General features: G+C 38.1%; 1 protein-coding gene across 1 annotated transcript; it reads right to left on the bottom strand.

Annotated features, from left to right (window-relative positions):
* Positions 1-3,696: 3,696 nt before the first annotated feature.
* On the bottom strand, positions 3,697-19,856 carry LOC129951994 (possible lysine-specific histone demethylase 1-like). Its single transcript, XM_056064405.1, has 4 exons — positions 19,455-19,856; positions 18,591-19,391; positions 6,459-6,898; positions 3,697-3,991 (listed from the first exon to the last, which is right to left on the bottom strand). Exons 1-4 carry the CDS (start codon positions 19,653-19,655, stop codon positions 3,697-3,699), a joined length of 1,737 nt encoding a protein of 578 aa, XP_055920380.1. The 5' UTR covers positions 19,656-19,856.
* Positions 19,857-21,496: the final 1,640 nt, after the last annotated feature.

Here is a 21,496-nt window from a genome sequence, read left to right on the forward strand (position 1 = left end):
TACGATTTTCGGTGCAAGGTTATCCTAGATTTGAGGTAAGGCTAGAAGACTTTTGCACCTGATACTTGGTTTTGTAAGTTAGTTTTGGGCTACATTGAAAGTGAACAAAAGGCTCTAGAATGGTTTTGATAGAGATGAATACAAATCAGAATGTAACTTCTGCTTCCAAATGTCTTAAAACATATTTCATACTCTAAGAGGCTTTAGATGACAAGTAAAACAAAAAATGAAAATCGATCTGAGTCTATTTTATGATTAATATTCGTTTTGTAAAAAGACATTGGTTGGGCGTTCTGTTTTAGGCCATCTTTCCAACTTTAACATGGTCTGCCACACTGTCGCTTTTTAAGTCAAAATTATTAGTCAGATTTTTTGGAATAGGAGAACTTGTCGCTATTTATTTTACATCTATGTTTTTGGTGTAACTTCAGGCCTTCGTATGAAAAATGTCATTATTAAATAAAAACACCAAGGATGGGTGTATACCACGCCCCCTAAGAGTATAAGCTCAAATTATGACAAACAAGAATTAATCAAACGTGAGATTACGAAGTCGAAAAAGTGAATCTGGTGATTCCTTTGGTCCGTCCGTCTGTATTTCTGACCCGCCAATACAACTTGAGCCTTTGGGTTTGATTTAATGATTTAATTTAAACTTGGAAATTAAGGTTCTAGGCAAGAGTAAAGGGCCTTTTTCTTAGACCAAAAATAATAGTAGGGCTCATACAATTTTGTTTGGTCAAAATTAAAATTTTCTCAAAAACTCTCCTACTGAACTGTCATTAACTTCCCATAGGAAATTATTGTAATCGGAAGATTTGTTGGTTTTGAAATCTGAATATTGCAATGACTGGGAAAGACAGAGTTTTGTACCTGAGCGTCGAACTTGTCGAGTTGTAAAAGCTGAGTAAGGTCAATGATTCTCGGGAATTATTTCTCCAGAAGAGCCCTGAAACTAAAGGTCGCTCGCCCCTCCCTTTCCCAATCCTTACCACCTCCTACGTCGGCTTTGTTCTACTATGCTGGCGGATGGCTCCTTATTCACTGACTGTATAGTGCATCACTGTCTGTCAATACCCTGTTTAATTCCTGGGACGCTTATGGCTTAATTGCTGTTCGTCTCTCCTTTTCCAATACATATCCCTCCCTTTAACTTCCCAATTGGGCTGGATCTAAGGTGTTATACGACCCGTGCCAATGATCAGACAGGTTGAGGGCCCAATTTATAAAAATAGCTCTGTCGTTAACGGAGTATCCGGATACCAGGCGTAAGCGAATCTCTGCACAGATGAACCCCCCCTTTTACTTTGACTACTCGTGGGAATCCAAATGTACAAACAAAAACAAAAACTAAACCCGAAGCAAAAACGTCAAACCGGTACCGGTACTCCATCTACACCGGGCGGCAGTTCGGCGGCAACGTTGGCTGTCGTTGCACCTGTGCCAAACATCGTAGAAGGGATTGTGCCAAGTCACTGCCCTTCTTCGTGTGCGGTACAGGTTCTATCTACACCGGGCGGCAGTTCGGCGGCAACGTCGGCTGTCGTTACTCTTGTGCCAAACACAGGAGAAGGACTTGTGTCAAGTCACTGCCCATTTTCCGGTCTGGTAAAGGATGTTTCACTGACGAAAACGCTTTCTCAGGTCGGTAGTGGAAAGTTCGTGAATAATAATCTTTCCACTACCAAAGAGAGCAAACCTCTCCAGAATGCTTCTAGCAGCTCCTATACAAAACGGCGCTATGCGATGAGGATTCTAAAATCCTCTGGTTCAACATTGGGGGATGGAAGTAATCCCATCCTTAGCAAGAGGCAGAAGTGGGCTAAATCCATTCTAGATAAAAGTAGTCGCTATGACTCCACGTCAAAACGACAAAGGTTTTTGGAGGAGCCCACTCCCGTCCCTAAAAAGCCCAAAGTGCAGAACACCAGCACTCCCAACATGGCCAGAGCACCTCTCACTAAACCATTTAGTGATGTACTTAAAGAGCCTAAAAAGATCATAGACGAGGTCATTGATAGGAGCAATATTGATGGCACGATTATTTCTGACCGTTGGCAGATAGTGAAACTGGGGCTCTCGGCTGTCTTTCTCAGTCATGAGGGAGCATCCGGGTCCACCACCAGTAACAAGCGATTGGGGTTGGCATCAAGGTCATGTCAAACTTATCGCTTGTAACGATCAGAGGTCGCGCGATCTCTATACGCTTGCTGTCGGCATGCTGGGCGAAGTCTGGCCAGGCGCAAAACTCGAGGTCGTTGCAAAGGAAGATATTCCTTGCAGGCCGAGAGCTCGCGCATGGATCCCGATAGAGCCCTCTTGTCCAGATGACATTAGTGCAATGATCAGGATCAGCAACCCGAACTTCCCTTGTCACGACTGGAAGATCGCGAAACTGGAGCAGCCAAAGGGTCTTTATCGAAGTGCGATTATCGTAATCAATAAAGATTTTGTGGCTTCTTTGGCGCGAGATAAGGGCGTGATAAGATACGGCTTCGAGTCAGTCACGCTCCACGTATATAAAAAAGATGAGGCAGACGCTTCATGCGAGCCTCCACAACCTCCTTCGAAGGCTATGTCGCAAGACGTAGGGAGTCCCATTGCTGAAATAAAGGCCATTACTTGAAATGTGGCGTTATTTCACTTGGCTTTATTTCACGACACCAGAAATGTCGAATTTCAATATTGGTAATTTCATTCGGCCTTATTGCAATTTAACATAGTGAATTCCTATAAAGAAATTAAGCGGGATGAAATGAAACTAATTTGTCTTCATTTCACTTTGCAAAGGGAATTAAAGCCAAATCTCATTTCTTTTGATGAAGATAAATTTTTTTTTGAAAACTACTGTTAACTGCTATGCACCTGGCCTGTCTGGAACATTTTAAGATTTCAGTTGTGCACGAGATTGGGTGTATAAAAAGTGTTCTATTTTTCATGAAGTTAAGGCTAAGGTGGTCTTAATTCCCAAATTAATTTAATCTTATTGCTCTAAGTTATAGTGCAATGTGACTACTTTTGCAAAGTAAGTATGCGAAATATTTGAGGTCCCTTTATTCATGATAGATTTGTATAATTTAAAACGGTTCCAAAAGTAGGTTATTATATTTTATACAGTATATGACGAGCTAGTATTTTAATGTCTCCAAAATTGTTTTGGTGAAGTAATTTCATCAATTCACACTTTTTTTATAATTACTATAAGAAAAAGGAAATAGTTAAGAGTTACCTAAAGTAACAACACTCCATAACCAACTTTCAAAGATCTTAAAAAGGTGTCTCAAGAAATAACAACTAATGAAATACTTAAACGATAAATTATTAAAAAAAATTGTTGATGTCACAGAGCTTGAAAAAGGAAACAACTCACAGTTGGGGGCATTTATCGGGCTCTTAAAAAAAGTCAGAAGCCTATTTTTCATTCAGCTGATTGCTGAAATGCATCTTCATCACCATCGCCATCATTCGCTTCACATCAAGGGTGAACAAAAAAAAGATAAAGTCTTCAATTTTTGTTTCCACTTTAACTTAACCATGGCTTCACAAATGAATTAATTAAAACATTAGCCATAAAACTCCAATGGGTTTCATTTCATATATATTAATTTATGCTTAGTCTCACACGACACACTCACAAGACAAAAATGGCAGAACAAAAACCATGATCATCAGTCTTTTTAGTGGAACTTAATTAATTTATGCCCGCTGCGGGGTATTTGTGGGAAAAAAGGTCTTAATTGTATCAATATCAATATTAAAAGGGCACACGCGAGATGCACTTAATTCAAGAAGTGTCAACTTCTGTTTTTGTTTTTTTATTTTTTTTTTTCCACAACACTTACCTGTTGTATGATTGCCGATAAATTCAAAGTCATCGTCCTGGTCCCAATGTTTCAGAGATAAATTGCTTAATGGTGTTGCATTAGCAAATTCAAGATTTGCAAAATGCCAATCCAAAATTTGACGGTCCTTCGATGAGAGATAAACATCACTGAAAAAAAGAAATCAATTATACAAAATTTATTCAATAAACTTGAAATAATTAATACATGGTGTTTTTTTTTAAAAGAAATAGATGAGGATCACTGTTTGTAAATCAGATTGGAGGATTTTGAGTGCTTAAGAAACGCTTTTATGTTCAAATTTGAGGGTTAAAGCTGTGGTTAAGCTAATTTTTCTCGTCATATAGAATTAAATTGTATGATAAATGGAATTCGGATATGCATGTGGAATGTTAGACCGCTATAAAGCAGATATCACCGCCATCCAGGAAATACGATGGGATGGGCCGGGTAAAAAGAGGATGAAAAACTTCGATATTTACTATGGTGACTGCTACCACTAAAACCAACAGCGCTTATTTGGATGCGGCTTCGTCATTGAAGCCAGACTTAGGCAAGAAGTCTTGAGCTATAGGTGCATCAATGAGCGCCTCATGACCAAACGCATCACGGCTAAATTCGGCAACATAAGACTGATATGCGCTCACGCCCTCACAGAAGAGAAAGATGACACATGAGAAACGTGCGGTCGAAGATTTTGGGAGGTTTAAAATCAGGAATGAAGTTCGAAAGTTTTATGAACAGGTGAAACGAAATTCACAGGTATATAAACCTAGAACCGAAGGCTGCAAAGACGAAAGTGGAAACATCATAGTGGAACCGCAGTCAATGTTGCGGATATGGAAGGACCACTTTTGCAGACTGTATAACGGCGACGACGAACTGAATTCCGCTGTCAGCCAAGATGATCCATTCAACATAGACGACGAAAGCCAACAATACCGTCCTACCGACTTGGACGAACGCGAAGTAAAGATTGCTATATCTAAGCTGAAGTCTAATAAAGCCGCTGGAGCGGATGGCTTGAATGCCGAACTCTTTAAAGCAGCTGCATATGAGTTTGTTAGGAACATGCACCAACTTATCTGTAAGATATGGTCGGAAGAAAGCATGCCCGATGAATGGAACCTCAGTATTGTTTGCCCGATACTGAAAAAAGGAGACCCTCTAACTGCACCAACTATAGAGGAATCAGTCTACTTAACATCGCATATCCTTAATCTTCTCTGCCGTAATATGTGAACGTCTAAAGCCCATCGAACCTGATAGGTCCTTATCAGTGTGTTTTTAGACCAGGAAAGTCCACAGTCGATCAAATATTCACATTATGGAAGATCCTGAAAAAACCCAAGAACCCCAAATCGACACCCACCATCTTTTTATCGATCGAGCTGTATAGAGCCATGTCTAGTTTTGGCATCCCTGCCAAACTAGTCCGTTTGTGCAGGATGACCATGGAGAATTCACGCTACTTCATAAAGGCTGGAAACAACTTAACAGAACCTTTCGATGTCAAAAAAGGTTTTAGACAAGGTGATGCGCTGTCATGTGATTTTTTTAACATCGTGCTTGAAAGAATAGTGCAGAGGTCAAAAGTCAACACTAGAGGCACTATCTTTCAAAAGTCTGTCCAATTACTAGCATATGCTGATGACATTGAAATAATCAGAAGAACTCAGCGTGATGTCAATGGGGCTTTTGTGAGTATTGAGGCAGAGGCGGCAAAAATGGTTTTAACGGTTAATGAGGGCAAATCACAGTAAATGCTGTCGTCAAGAAAGGACGTACAACTTAATTAAAACGTCACCATCGACAGACGTAACTTTGAGGTAGTCAAGGACTTCGTCTACCTAGGCTCCGCTGTAAACGCAGAAAACAATACCAGCGCTGAGATCAAACGCAGAATAATTCTTGGTTACCGCTGTTTCTTTGGGCTAAGAAACCATTGAGTGGCAAAGTCCTCTCTCGAGGGACCAAAGTGTTGCTATATAAGACCCTTATCATCCCCGTCCTGCTATACGGTGCAGAAGCATGGACTATGACAAAAGCGGATGAAAGCACCTTGATTCGCTTCGAGAGAAAAGTTCTTCGTGCAAGTTCCTAAAATAAGCGCGTTCAAACAAACAAACAAACTCTTAATCTTTATATCTTAGAATGGACGTGAAAAGCTCTCAAGTTCCGCTCCGCTCATATTAGTCCTAGCTCGATGTGATATAGCTTATAATCTTCCTCAATAAACGGCCTATCTAAAACTGAAAGAACTAATCAAATCGGACCAGAAGTTCCTGAGATTAGCACGTTCAAACAAACAAACAAACTAATAGAATGGACGTAAAAAGCTCTCATGTTCCGCTCCGCTCGTATTAGTCCTAGCTTAATGTAATATACCTTATAGTTATCTTTATAAAACGGGCTATTTAAAACTAACAGAATCAATAAAATCGGACCAGAAGGTCCTGAGATTAGCACGTTCAAACAAACGAGCAAACTCTTCAGCCTTATAATATAAGCAATGATGTGAAAAGCTATTACGTTCAAAAATTTCATTTTACAACATTGTTAGACAGAATTGTATTTTTATTTTTAAGAACCCATGCATCTTCCTTTCTTTCTCACCTGGGTGGATTCATTTCGATCTCCTTCAACTTGGCCTGCAGCACTTCTTCCTCCTTATTTAAAGCTTCCAACTCCTTGAAAGCCTTATTCCATTCATATTGAGTATTCTTAATTTTAAACTCATGATCAATCCAAGCTTGTTCCGTTTCTGGTGTCTTCGCAGGCCGAGTCTTACTCAACTGCTTCACAGTTGCTTTATATTCTTGAATTCTCTCCGACAATTCAGCAACTTTATTTTGATTGTCAATTATGCTCTTTTGAGCATTTGTCACATTAGTCAAATGTTGAACTTGTTTGTCCTTGACGTGCTTCTCTTGTAATTTAATAATCCATTCCAAAGCTTGTCCCAGCGAGACAGGGTTGTTGCCAGCATAATTAAAATCCAGCTGATGGGAAAGGTAACTTGCTGATTCCAAAAGACGGTTAAATTCACGTTCAACCTAAAATTAAAAACACAAAATTATATGAGATTGATAGACAAGTTATAAATAGAGATCACAATATAAGAAGATTTAAAAAAAAAAAAAGGAACACCCTTCTTTGCATAACAAAACAAAAAGGGGTTGGTTCCTTGATAGGTCCTTGAATAATTTGAAATAAAAAAAAATAATCATATTGGATTTGAAAGCCTACACCTCTTCAGATTAAACCTCAACATTTTGGCTTCAGGTTACGCAGATTCGAGATCATAATCAAAGAGATAAGGGAGGTTTCGAGTTGAAGAAGGGAATTTTCAAAGGGTGCGTCTGCCGTTAAAGGTAACCCTCGAGTTTTGAAAATTTAATTTTGCCCAATTAAAGGACGTATTCACGACTCTCCTGATGCCTGTCAGCCACTTTACGATCGATTTTTCGTCCTTTTTTGGTTGTTGTTGTTGTAATCCGTGTTGGAAGGTAAAACTGATGGGATGGTTGGTGGTGCAAGTTATTCGGGAATGCAACATATGTTGAAGAGGGTTCCTAATCAAAACAATGAAGAACTACCATCATAGTTTTGTGTATAGTTGATCTGCGCTACTTCTGCGCGGCACTACCATTAATTTCGCAAAAAAGGATAATAAATTAATCTCGAATTTGATCCTGTTTTTTTTTAACCATGAAGTAAGAAGTATGCAGGTTTTTTTCTGTAACCCTCGTGGTACTAAAAAGGATCAAAACTTTCTGAAATTAGGACATTGAATGCGGAAGCATATAGGAAAACTATATAAAATATTAAAACTTGCCCTTGGCGAATGAACCGTGAAGGGGTAAGTTGAAAAACAAAACGAAATAAAAACGAAGCTGAAATTGATTGAGGGTTGGTGGAGGAAATTTGTAGAACGTACAAATTATGTATTGTTTTTCTTATTCCTTTTTTTAAGTTTGAAAATGGAAATGTATACATTTATCAAATCGTTAAAGGCGTGTGCAGATGTTTAAAAAATAGTTTTGAGATAAATTATGGTTCTAGCGAGTTGGAATTTATATATAAGGTCAAAATTGTTCAATTGACTGAAAGCGGTTAGGCTGGTTAGACATAGTTATTTGAATTTGAATGGAAAATAAAAAGTAATAACAGGTTAAGAGGATGTCGAAAACGGGTTGAGAAGACTTCAGAGAAAAAGGTTTCAATAATTGGTATATTTTTTTCAGATCGAGTTGTGTATTGTGTTAAGATACCAATTTAAAAGACTGTTATTATTTTAAAGAAAAACTATTTTAGAGAGATACATACAATGAACCCGTATCTAACCTCACTTTACAGTTGAAGGTACATATTTGGTGGAAGATTATGTAATCAGAATCGAATGCAGGGTAGTTAGGAAAATAACCAGGTATATAAAAATCTATGACATATGTGGGTAAATAAATCTTTAAACATTTAAATGGAAGAAGAAGAAGAAGAAGCTAGAAGAGCAAATATTTGAGTGACGTATCTCGTTAGAGTTTCTGAGATTGCACAAGCTTTTAACTAAGTACGGTTTTCTCAATAAGAGGTAGATATTGATATTAGAAGCGCCATGATTAATAATTCCAAGAGGACAGCTGAAGTAAAGTTGAAAGTTCTCAACATACAAATGACATTAAGAGTTTTTGATCAAACTTGGAAGCTCTTGACATAGATACAGAATAGTAGAGGACCCAATATTGACCCTTGAGGAACACCAGACGAAATAGGTAAAAACCTGGACAAACAGTCCCCAATTTGAACAGCTTGTTTCCTGTTAGCCAAATAAGAATATACAAGCTTAGTAGAACTTACAGACAAAGTTAACTGCTGCGTAAGATTTTTTACACATGGTTGGCACTCTCGAAAGTCTTAGAAAAATCAAGTAAAATTAAGAAACTTAGATCGTCGAAATGAGTTGTACAGCTTTACTTTTTTCGGAAACCAGATTGTTTCGAAGTGAGCAAAGAGTTTGCTATAAAATAACCTTATTTAAAAGAAAAGACATATTGGAATATAACACTGACTTCAGTAAGGCGTTTGAAAAACTCTTATAACGAGTTTTAGTTTTGAAATAAAAAAAAAGATGGGATTTAACGAACATTTCATGAAATGGCTTCAATCATAGTTTCGAATCAAACAAGTTCAAAATTTGTCTTGAAATCACGCAAGGTAGTCACTTAGGTCCTATTCTGTTTATTTTGTTTTTATATAATATAAAGTCTGAGTTGAATTCCTCTGAATGCATCGTTAATGCGGACGATGTAACAATCTTTAAAACTGATTGTGACGAATTGCAATGTGATCTCAAAATTTCAAATAATTTGGTCTGGAAATGAATGTTTCTTTGTTGTAAAGGTAAAGTATAGAGCTGGAATTCGAAATCTGTCTATCTAACGCAAAACGCATACAAATTGTTAGAACCTACTTCAAAAATGGTGATTCTGCTACAGCTAAATATCGTGCCTTAAGAGATTATGGTTAATATAATCGTCTAACAACGGAAGCTATTGGCAAGTCCAGCTCACACAGAAAGTGAAGCCAGCTGACTATTCACATCACCGTAGATACTTCGAATGAATGCTTGAACTGCAGGTGGTGGACGGCGATTTTTCGAAGAAAACTTTCTTTAGCCACGAAGCACATTTACGTTAATAAGCAAAATTGTGGTATTTGGGGTTCTGAGAAATCTCATTATATCCACAAAAAGTCACTTATTCGGAGCGTTATGGTCATAATATGATAAGGAAAATAAAAGACGACAGAAATAAAGTTACCAAAAGAAACAGCTTTTTTTCGACCCCCCAAGTTCAAGGGCATTCGGAAGAGCAACAGGCGACGACTATTGCAGACGATGTTGAGAGAATATCAACTGATATTTTTCTTCAAAGTTCAACTGTGATTTTACCTCAAAGTTTAATTGAGATTTTACCTCAAAATTCTTCAAATGAAAGGAAGTACCTTCATAACCTTCACGGGTTTACAATTTTTTGCGAAATGAACACATTTAATTTTTCAAAAACGTTAAAAAGAGCCCTGATGAATAATTAGCCCCGGGTACAAAAAATTTCTAATCTTATCGGGGGTTGGAGCACTTAGGGGATAGATTCTTAGAGTTTCCTCTTTATCTTTTTAGGTGGCTTCAAATTTAAAATAGCCCCGGACCCCCATTTTCTTCAATCCGGGCCTGACAACACATAAAATCAAAAATATTTTCTGGTATTTTTGTTATAAACGGTGGTAGAGTGTTGTAAGCGCGGGTGCAAAATCGGGAAAACAAAAATAAAAAACACCTTATCAACGGCCCAACAAATTTGGAGGTTAGTGCGAGGATATTACTGCAATCCAGGAAATACGATGGATAGGATCAGGGACAATAAAGAGAAAGAATTGCGACATTTATTATAGCTGTCATCAAAGATTGCATATACGAGTATTTGGATGCGGATTCGTCGTGGGAAAATGATCGAAAATCATGGATTTCAAACCAATAAGTGATCGCCTGGCTAAGATCCGCATCAAGGCCACATTACAGAACATCAGTATAATATGTGCACACGCCCCTACCGATGATGCTGAGGAGTCTAGCAAGGAGGATTTCTACGACCTCCTGGATAGTCCAGAGTACGACGTCAAAATCGTACTCGGAGACTTCAATGCAAAAATCGGGAAGGAAGACATCTTTGGCGGATTAGTTGGAAAGCACAGCCTCCACGAAGAAACAACATAAAACGGCTTCCGACTAATCGACTTTGCTGCAGCTCGTAAAACGGTGATAAGTAGCACTAGGTTTCCAAGACGGAAGATCTACACAGCAACCTGGCGATCTCCGGATGGTCGAACCACCAACCAAATCGACCATGTGCTAATCGGCGCAAGGCACGTATCCAACATCCTGAACGTGCGCACTTTCCGAGGAGCAAATGTCGACTCTGACCACTTTCTGGTACTGGCTAAGTTTAGAGCTCGAATATCAAACGACAAAAAAACACGTGCGGCCCAAAGAAAGAAGTTCAACATCGGTTGCCTTAGCACATTGGAGAATGCCAGAGACTACAGTGAGCGTGTGAGCGTGCGACTCTCCGCCGCAGTCCTCCCAAATACTATAGACGTCAACACAATGTGGAACCAATATCGCGAAATAATAAAAAATATAGCCGAGACCACCATAGGTTACCAGCCCCCCCGAAAAAGAACCCGTGGTATGATGATGAGTGCGTGATATTGAAAAGAGAGACGGCAAATGCTCGTGTGCAGATGCTGCAACGGAAAACAAGAGCAGCAAGGGAAGAGTACCGAGAGAAAAGGAGAAATGAGAAAAAGACCCTGCGAAGGAAGAAAACATCATCCGCAGTTTTTCAGCTCAAAGATCTAGAGGAGTCAAGAACAACAGCCAACGTTTCTTTAAAAGGTCGAAGCAATTAACTTCTGGTTTTAAAACCGGGACACAAGCTCTTCGATACAGTGAAGGAAACCTAGTCACCGAAGCACATTAATTGTAGATGTTTTCAAGCAGCACTTCCAACAGCTGCTGAATGCGCAAAATGTCGAGCAAGATAATGACGAAAGAGAAGCAAGAACAGTCAATGAAGACCCAGTCCCAGCCCCCAGCAGAGAAGAGGTAGAAAGAGCCATCCAAAAGCTAAAAAATAACAAGTCCGCCGGGTAGTATGACTTACCCGCGGAATTCTTTAAACATGGAGGAAGTGTTTTGATAAACCGCATGCACCACCGCATACCCACTGACTGGTCGATAAGCTTCATATGCCTTATCTACAAAAAAGGCGACCCGATGTTATGCAAAAACTACCGTGGGATATCCCTGCTTAATTTTGCACACAAAGTCCTATCCAACGTACTGTGTGAGCTTCTTAAACATTTCTTGAACTCAAATATCGGTATGTACCAGTTAGGCTTTAGGCCAGGCAGAACAACGATAGACCAAATATTAACACTGAGGCAGATCCTGGAAAAGACCAACGAATTTCAAGTCGAAACCCACCATCTTTTCATCAACTTTAAAGCTGCTTATGATAGCATCCACCGCCAAGAGCTTATGATGGCGATGTTTGAATTCGGGATCCCGAACAAACTGATCCAACTGTGTCGCATGACGCCAAACAATACGCAGTGCAGTGTGCAAATGGGTAACAGCTAATCCGATAATCCAAACCTGCGCAGGGTTTAGACAAGGCGATGTGTTGTCATGTGACTTCTTCAACATAGTCCTGGAGCAGATAGTGCGTAAGGCAGGTGTGAGCACGGAGGGCACTATCTTCAACAAATCCACTCAGCTCCTAGACTATGCGGACGACATAGACATAATCGGTCGATTCAAGAGAGCTGTGTTTGAGGCCTTTACAGCGATTGAAGAACAGGCGGATTTAGTTAGTCTTGAAGTGAATGAGGACAAAACAAAGTACATGTTATCAACAAACAAAGCAACATCTGTCCAACGCCAAGGACAAAACGTCACTGTTGGTAGCAGCAATTTCGAGGTAGTTAAGGAGTTCACTTACCTTGGAACAAACATCAATCCCACGAACGACACCTTAGTGGAGATCCGAAGAAGAATTAATCGCTGCTACTTCGGTTTGGCCAAACAACTGGGTTTAAAACACTCGAAAGATAAAGTGTCTGCTATACAAAACTTTGATTTTACCAGTCCTGCTCTACTGCGCCGAGTGCTGGACGATAAGTAAAATAGGGGAATTGATACTGGGCACTTTCGGAAGAAAAATTCTTCGACGGATTTTTGGTCCCGTATGCGACGATGGCGACTGGGGAAGAAGATACAACCGACAACTGTATGAGCTGTACCAAGATGTGGATGTAGTCCATAAGGCCAAGAAAAGACGACTACATTGGATCGGCCACATCGAGCGAATGGACGACAACGCTCCAGTCAAGAAAGTCTTCTAAGCCCAGCCCCCAGGTTCAAGACGACAAGGAAGACCGAACCTACGGTACAGGGACCAAGTGAATGCGGATGCCAGAGCGCTTCGTCTCGATGACTGGAGAGTGCATGCGAGGGATCATGGAAGACTTCAGTATCTCAGGCTGAGACCCTTCATGGATTGTGAGGCCGATAAGTTCAGTTTAAATAGTATGGTTAAATTATTTACTTATTCCAATTTATCTTTGAAGTTCTACATCCAAAGAAGAGGAATGTAAGTAAGTAAAACAACTATGTTAATGGATTAGAAATTTCATAAAGGAATTCTCAAAAATGAGAAAAAGTGTCAGCGATAGTACAGAGTCTTGACGCACACCATCAGCGTTTATAGATAATAGTTTAGAATCCGTTTTATACGTCTTATATTAAACGGTCGGAAAAATAATTTCTAATCGAATGAAGAAGAGATTTTTCGACACCTAAAACATGTATTTATGATAAGAGAGCAAAAATTGTTTCAATGTTCGTTGAGATAAACCATGAGATCATTAGTGGACCTTGTTCTATAAGAAAACCATACTGCCCGTCATTAAGAAGCTTCGTTCTTCATGATATCTCTCAAGTTAAACAATTAATCTATTTCAGATCTTTAAAAATCCAAGTGACGAAGACTTCTCAATTGATCTCGTGATTTAACATCTTTTCTTTAGAGCTGTAGAAGTTGATTCGAGACCTTAAAAATAGAATTCTTATCGAGAACCTAAAGACCTAAAAGAACTTATTGGTCAAGCAAAGGATATCTTGTTGCAACTGTCGCAGTGGCGGCCATTGTAGCTTCTTGTTACTCTTTTTTTTTTAATTAAAGAATTGAAACTTTTTATTGGAAAGCACTGAATTGTGACAAATTTCATATGATGAATTTGAAAAAAAAATCATAGAACTTTAATTCAAGGTTAAAAGTTCAAAACTAATTCAAACTCAATTTAACCCAACAAAAAAAAAAGATTCCAAACGATCTTTTAAACTCAAGCAATCAATATTGATGACTTTAAGTAATATCCAATTTGGTTCTCATGGATAATTTGTATTCGTCCAGGATTTATTTCCTCATCACATTGCCCTTTGAATATGTTTCTTTTATTGAAAAACCCAACAACAACCAATCAATCGCCCACACAAACTAATTACAACTTTACCGCCTTCAGACAAAATTTTTAAATTATTTCTGGCTGGTAAAAAATTCCAGGTTTCGTGTGTTGATTGTCTGTCAGTTGGGCCATAAAACATCGTCGCCATGCTTCCACTTTTAAAATTGGACCACTCCCAGTATGAAGTTTATTTTTTTTTCCCAAAAATCCAATGCCCAGAAAAACAAATTTCAGTCTTGTATGTTATTTGACCTGCAAAATATAACGAACCATTACAAGTTGTTAACAAGTTTAAAAAATTCGTCAGTAATTAATAACAAGAAATTATTGATTGTAATGGGCAACACTGTGCCACACTGGTCTGGCGGTCTGGCCCGATTCCACTGAACACAACCCGTAAACATCAGAGAAGTCCATCTAATTAAAATTAACCACATCGACATCGGACAAAGAAAGCAAACGACCATCTTGGCCATGGTTCTTAGATCTGGCCCGGAGATGAGTTCCAGTTGGAGCTCGAAAGCAGAGCCAATTAATTACATGCCATGCTCATAACGAAGCGATAGGTTTAAGCTTTGTGGGCCTGAGCCCACTCTATCGGCGCGGAGGGAGGCGCAGCGGCGCGTCGGGGGTAGACTCACGCAAGCACGCACATTTTTAACATCTCAATCGAGTTCGATCGCCCAACAAGGGAACGGAACGGGTAGGGAGGATTAGCATCTCAGAGAATTTCAAAAATAAAACTGACAGCCAAGATATTTGAATTTCAGTTTTATTGGATTATGACAGCACTTCTCAATCGGAACCGGAGAATGGCAGAGAAGATCAATTAGCCATGGAGAAGGGCTCAAGAAATAAAAATGAAAAGGAGAACAAAGGTAGTGAGGAAGAGGGGAGGAGAAGTTAACCCTTTTCTGATAGAGTTTATGACAGTTTGAGTTAGGGAATTATCATTTCATGTGTCTTGAGTGTGTCAGATGGTTCCAAGTTCCAAGGAAGTATGTACCTACAACGCCATCATGCGTCCACCACCTTGTTTTGGAGTGCAATCTACATACATAGATATCCAGATGTGTGTATAATCAAATGGATGCTAGAATAAATGACAGCCGAATTACTTTATGAGGCAATTGGACAGCACAGGAAAGACAAGCTGTGGCGGCTTCGACGGCGGCGGCGACGAAAGATTGGAGTGCTATAAATATTTTAAGAGTTTGTGTTCTTCTATGTCTCTTTTTTTTAATTGTTTATGATTATGACTTAACTGCTGAATGGATCGGTGATCATGAGAATGACTTTAAGTGTTCTTTGATTGGTGGGAAATTTGATTTTCTTTTATCATCGATGCTTCTAAGTGAGATGAATGTTTGAGGGAATTGGTTTTTGATTTAATTCGATTTATCAAACAAGAAGATGTTCGAAATACTTAAGTCTATCTCATTTTTGAAGAAACAAAGAAGGGGAGACAATAATGTTGGTGTTTATGATACTTTTGCTGGACAGTTTTTATGTCAAACTCAAACTCTAAGTGCAACTTCAGTATTTCTAAAAAAAAGTATTTGTTTTTACTATAATAGGGGGTTCTATCTTGGCCGTTTAGGAAAAGGGAGCATTCTTCTTTAAAATATTACATTTGTTAGACGTTTAGAAAAAGCTTATTAGTTTGCAGGCAGTTCGCAGCCAATTCAACACTGCCAGTGAGTGTTATAACTCCGCCTGTACTTGAGCGAGTTAATGATTCTATGGGACCGATCCTTTATCGCACTTGTACTTTGGCGTTAATCTTGAGGGGTTTCTCAATAAATCCTCTGGTGCGGATAGTGTTCCCATTATTGTTCCAAAGAGATGTCCTTTAATGCAGACAAAACAATTGCCTAAGCTTTTTCATCTGTCCTACTCCTAAGGACTCGTTCTGAGCAGATGGAAAACAGCATTTGTCTAACCAATGCCCAAAAGGCGAATCCTCCTTCCTCTTAACCGATCACATTTATGTACATACGTCCTTTTTTTCAAGGTCGTGGAAACGCTGATTATTTATTATTTTTAAAAAAAACTTAAATTTCGAAAGCTTTTTAATATTTCCCTGGTAGTTTCATGGCTCATGGATTGGTGATAATTTCATCAATGGATTATTTTCGTCGGTTGAACAATGCCGTAAAATTTCGTTTTTTAACGATTTACGGCATTGCTCACCCTAACACTGGAGTCGTCGCTTCCCAAAAAGTTAAAAAATACGTAGGCGAATATTAAATACAATCCATTTAAAAATTAAAATAAATCCAAGTTAATTTAATTTGTTTTGATTTAATGTTTCGGGAATACTCAATTTTGCATTAGTAGATTACAATAGTATTCCACGGGACGGCTCTAGAATTGCTAGCATCGAACTTCGGTCGTACTGTCAAGTATAGCGATTCGTTCATTAGCAGTACTACGCCAATATGAAATGCCTTATTACACTTTGCTAGTGTACAGATTGATTAGACCAGACAATACCAGACAAGGCCAGACAAGACCAGACAAGACAAGACCAGACAAGACCAGACAAGACCAGACAAGACCAGACAAGACCAGACAAGACCAGACAAGACCAGACAAGACCAGACAAGACCAGACAAGACACGAAAGTTCAATTATTTAAAAATGTGTTATGTGCATGTATTGATAGATAAATAATACAAATAAATACAATAATTGTGACCTACTGGTCTGTTAGACCGGGTGTGCGAAAAAATGAGAATAACTTTTTTCTCCGTTATTGTTTTTTGTTGAATTTGAATTTGTGTATTGTAATAAAAGAGGTTTGTTGATTTAATATCATTCTCAAGGAGTATATATTTTAAAAAAAAACTACGGAATATTTGTAATACATGTCGAAAAATCGGCAGGTGAAAAAAACGGTCCGTGAGACCGCCTCGTCACCGGCACCATTAATCAAAGTCAAATTTTAGTCATCAATGTTGGGTTCTATAAGTACTTTCATTTTTTCACAAAATAAAACACATTACAGTTTTAGATAAATTTGCAAAGCAGTGCAATTGACCTCTTTTCAACACCTAAAAATTGTTGCTCCGGTCCGAAAAAGAGGGTTTTTCAACAATGTTAAGGACATTGTTAACGTGAAGCTCTACAGCTTAATTCAGTTTTCTTTAGGGAATATTTAATTTTCTGCACCATTAATAATAACAAAAAGAAAACTTAAATAAAAAAGAAAAAACTGATGAACACAACTTTTCGTATTAAAGAGACTATTTTTCAATTGTCACTTTCTTGGCTTCAAAGGTATTTTAAGTTCATGTTTGTGTGTATTCTTATAATACTGGTTGAGAAGATTTTTTAATTGGCAATAAAATTATAGAGAAGAGCTCTACAGAGCAATGTCTAGTTTTGGCATCCACGTCAAACTTACGTGTTTGTGCAGAATGACGATGGAGAATGCACGCTGCTCTATCAAGGTCGGAAAAGATCTCACAAATGCATTAGATGTCAAAAAAGGTTTTAGACAAGGCTATCGTTCTGGAAAGAATTGTGCAAAACTCAACCGTCAACACAATCTTCTAAAGGTCCATCCAATTACTCGGATACGCAGATAATATTGACATAATTGGAAGATCAAAGTGTAATATGTAGACGGCTGGGTCATGTAGAGGGAATGGACAGCTCGGAAGGCCTTCGAGTCCAATCCCGAGGAACGGCTCAGTAGAGGAAGACCGCGACTCAGGTGGCGCACTCAGGTGGTCGAAGACCTCACCTAACTTGGCGTGCGAAACTGGAGACAGCTAGTTAGGGACTGAGCTGGCTGGATACGCATATTGGTTGAGGCCCAGGTCTGCCCCGGGCTGTAGCGCCACCTTAAGTAACTAAGTAAGTAAATTATAGTGTTTCTGATACCTCAGATTTGGAGAAATAATCTTTCAAAATTAAAAAAAAGTCACGTTAAAAAATTGTACAGAATTTAGAAGTTTAGTATCGATATCTTCAAAATAAAATCAAAATATTTTCAGTATTTCTTAAAAACCGAAAAATCATATAAAATCGTTTTGCAATTAATACCAAAAAGGGGTGTTTAACAGAAAAAGGCAAAATGGTTTCAAAGTAATAACCCATAACAAATCCGTTCTCTTAAACAGGGCTCAAGATCAAGAACAAACATGAAATTGAAGATAAACTTTAAAATAATTATGAAATGAGGAATTTTTTTAAATTTTAAAATCGAAACTCGAATTTGAAATCAGCAAGAAAAAGTTTTTCTCAAAACTATAAAAGCAAAAGATTCAGGGTTTCTGTAAACTTTACACGGAGGTAAGAAAAGACTTAGTAGTCATCTTATAGCTTATGGTTATGAGATTGTAAAAACCTGATGTTATGGAAAATTTAGAGTCAAAAGTCGAACTCAAAACATCTAAACTGTGGGACAAAAAACATGCACTATTTCATCTTCACGAAGAAATCCTAAAATATTGATAGCACACATTTCTTTATGTGGACTTGAAGATTTGTAATTTTTTTTAAAGTTACCAAAAATCGCTGAAAATTCTTGGTTAAATCAGTTGTTTCATATTTGGAATGTGATCTTATTGGGACACAGAAAAAACCCAATTAGGATTAATCTACTGTTCATTATAATTTGGAAAAAGGATTGTATGATTTTTGCTAGCTTACCATATCATCTTTGTGCTTCGGGACTGGTTTTCCGCCAGCTCCGTAGAGTGGACAAGCTTGTCGGATGGGCACCATTTCCATCCCTGTCTGTTTGCTTAGAATAGTCATCGGATTGCCCCAGATTCCAGTGACTACCATCGCGCCCAAATCTGCGATGTAGTTATTCTTCCTGAAAGTGGCGATTCTGCCGCCAACTCGGTCTCGTGCCTCCAACACAATCACATCCATGCCAAACTGCTGCAGTTGCTGGGCAGCAGCAAGGCCAGAGATTCCAGCGCCAATAACAAGAACTTTGGCGATTTTTTTCGTCGGAATGGGCTGAAGTCTCTTGAAGATGCCAAAATTGATGAATCCATGACGTTCCAAAAAGGCATGAACGCGTTTCACCAAATTCGGGTCACTATCGAATGGAGGTTCCATGTCCTTGAGAGCATTCTCCAAAATCAATTGCTGCTTTGGATTTTCGATCCACATCTGTAGCAAGCGATTGCGGATGTTGAGGAAGACGCGTTGAGCAACGAGTCCAGTTTTAGTGATGTCAGTGAAGCAGGCGGCTTCAGCTGAGGTCATCTTGTCAAATGGAATTCGGGACTGGAAGGCGGCTCCTTCTAACCCAGTGAGGATCTCTTTGTATGCCTCGGCGGCAGCTGCAGATGCTTCACGCACATCCATGATGTCTTTTGGATGGGGACTGCGAGAGTAATCAGACTTCTTGGGCTTGTTTAAGCCATCAGCACGGCGTTCTGAGGATGGTTTGTTTTCCATGCCATCTCCAGCTGTTCTATTTACATAGTATTCAACCTAAAATGCAAGTTTTAGGTTGTAAGCTTTCGTCTTCATCTACTTTGTTAAGGAGTCTCTTACCTTTGGTTTTCGTCGGCGACTTGTACGCCTTTCGTCTGCATTCGAAATATCATTGGAATCTTCGTCGTCTTTGATTTTTGGGGTGCGAAGTTTGGAGCTGTCTTCGTTACCACCACCGTTATCAGATTCATCGCTTATCAACGTTATGTAGTCCATATCAATGGCAGCAGTTGTACTCGGAGTAGATTGCTTGTTTTCCATTATCGCGCGCGCCGAAACTAATCGAAATACACTTAACACTCACAGAAAGACGGTTACTTAGGTAAACTTTTTAAATTACACGGGTATTGTTTAAATTTTACACAGAAATCAAGTTTGCCGGTCGGAAAGCAAGGCCTGCTTAATGCAAATTGGAATATTTCACGAATTTTGTTTACAAATGAAAGTGACAGTTATCAGATGTTTTGTCGCCAACTGGTTGTGAAGAAATGAAACAATGTGGAATTTCAGGTTGGTGCATGAGGTTGCGACGTTATTCTATGATATTTTGGCGGTTAATACACAGGGATGGTAATGTGGAAGTAATTGGTTAAAATGAAAATATAAGTTATGCATGGCAATATAACACTCTTAAAACTAAATTGAATGTGTTCTGTTGAAAATTACCAAGAATAAAATTTAATTTGGAAGTAAAACATGTGTGATATTGACCTTCATGTTATGGATTCTTATGAATAAACGATATATATATCTAAGTCGACTCATAAAAGTAAACTATTTATGGTTTGAAAACAGAGAAAGCGGGCTGAACATTAATGGTTTATTATTTGTGATCCTTATAACCTTATTAACATATATGCTTATGTTTCAAAAATTTTAAATTGAACTTTCAACTTGATAAGTGGTAGAGCCCATTGTCTCCAAAAGCTTAACATTGTTTTTTTGTGTAAGTAAAAAAGTAAAAATATGATCGTGAAACTAAAGTCTTTGTTAAATGAGTGAGAACATCAAAAAACGGAAAATAACTAACATATTATATTATATAATAATAAAAGTAATTATATGTTATATAGTACTCAAAAACAAGGGAACGTACAATGTTGTGCTTGTGCAACTACTGAGGAACTTAGTCTGTTAAAATTGTGGATATTTAAGAATAGCAATAAATTACAAAAAATGTATTTATTATGTAATGTATTAAGTTTCACTAACATGAACAATTAGCGAAACGAATTAACACTTACTTCAAGTTGAACAGATTCAAAACATAACCGCCCTTGAAGAAGTATTTTGCTAAGCTGTAAAGCCATTTTTATTAAATTTAACTCGAATAAAGTATTTATTTTTCTTTCAACCTATAAAAAAGACTTTTTGAGGATTTTTTCAGCTATTCTATACAAAAAATGGATATTACAGAAATGAGATTTTTAACTACATGTGAGCGACTGCTTTTGTGGCGGACGGACCTCCACATGCTATCACACCATCAATTAAATAATTTACTTAATCCCGGAACGCATTTTAGTTTTTACACATTTTTCGGAGAGAGTGAAATGACCAGAGTGTCAGGCAACGCGACTCTTCCAAAGTAAAGCACCGTAAGAAATTATCTATTTTATTTGTTAGCTGTGTGGCGGTAAAAAAAGGCTGGCATTCTGGTTTCGACTGCGACCGCATCACTTTACCACATTGGGACATCCCAGAAAAAGAATTGTACTTTTAAATTAAATTCCTTTATTTTTGTACTGTAAATTTAGTAATAGAATAAATTAAATAAATTAAAGTTTTGTTCACCAAACGGAGAGAAGAGGATTATTTTTGGTTGGGCACAAAAGCAAAAACTTTTAATAATATTGGGGAATATTCATAGATGTTAGCTAATGTTTTGCTAAGTTGTTATTAATCAAGTCCAGAGTTAAGGCTATTTATAAATAAATATATACCCAAGTTTAGGGCTTAATCTGTGGTTTAACTATAAACATTGCAATTGCTGTGTTTAATTTGTTATTATCACAAGCAGATGTCCTATTTGATTTTTGTTTGTGAATTGAAAAGCTGAAAAAGTAAATTAAATCAAACAAAAATGTCGATTGATTGATTGA

The sequence above is a fragment of the Eupeodes corollae genome, chromosome 1, assembly GCF_945859685.1.
Source record: "Eupeodes corollae chromosome 1, idEupCoro1.1, whole genome shotgun sequence".
Taxonomy (NCBI): domain Eukaryota; kingdom Metazoa; phylum Arthropoda; class Insecta; order Diptera; family Syrphidae; genus Eupeodes; species Eupeodes corollae.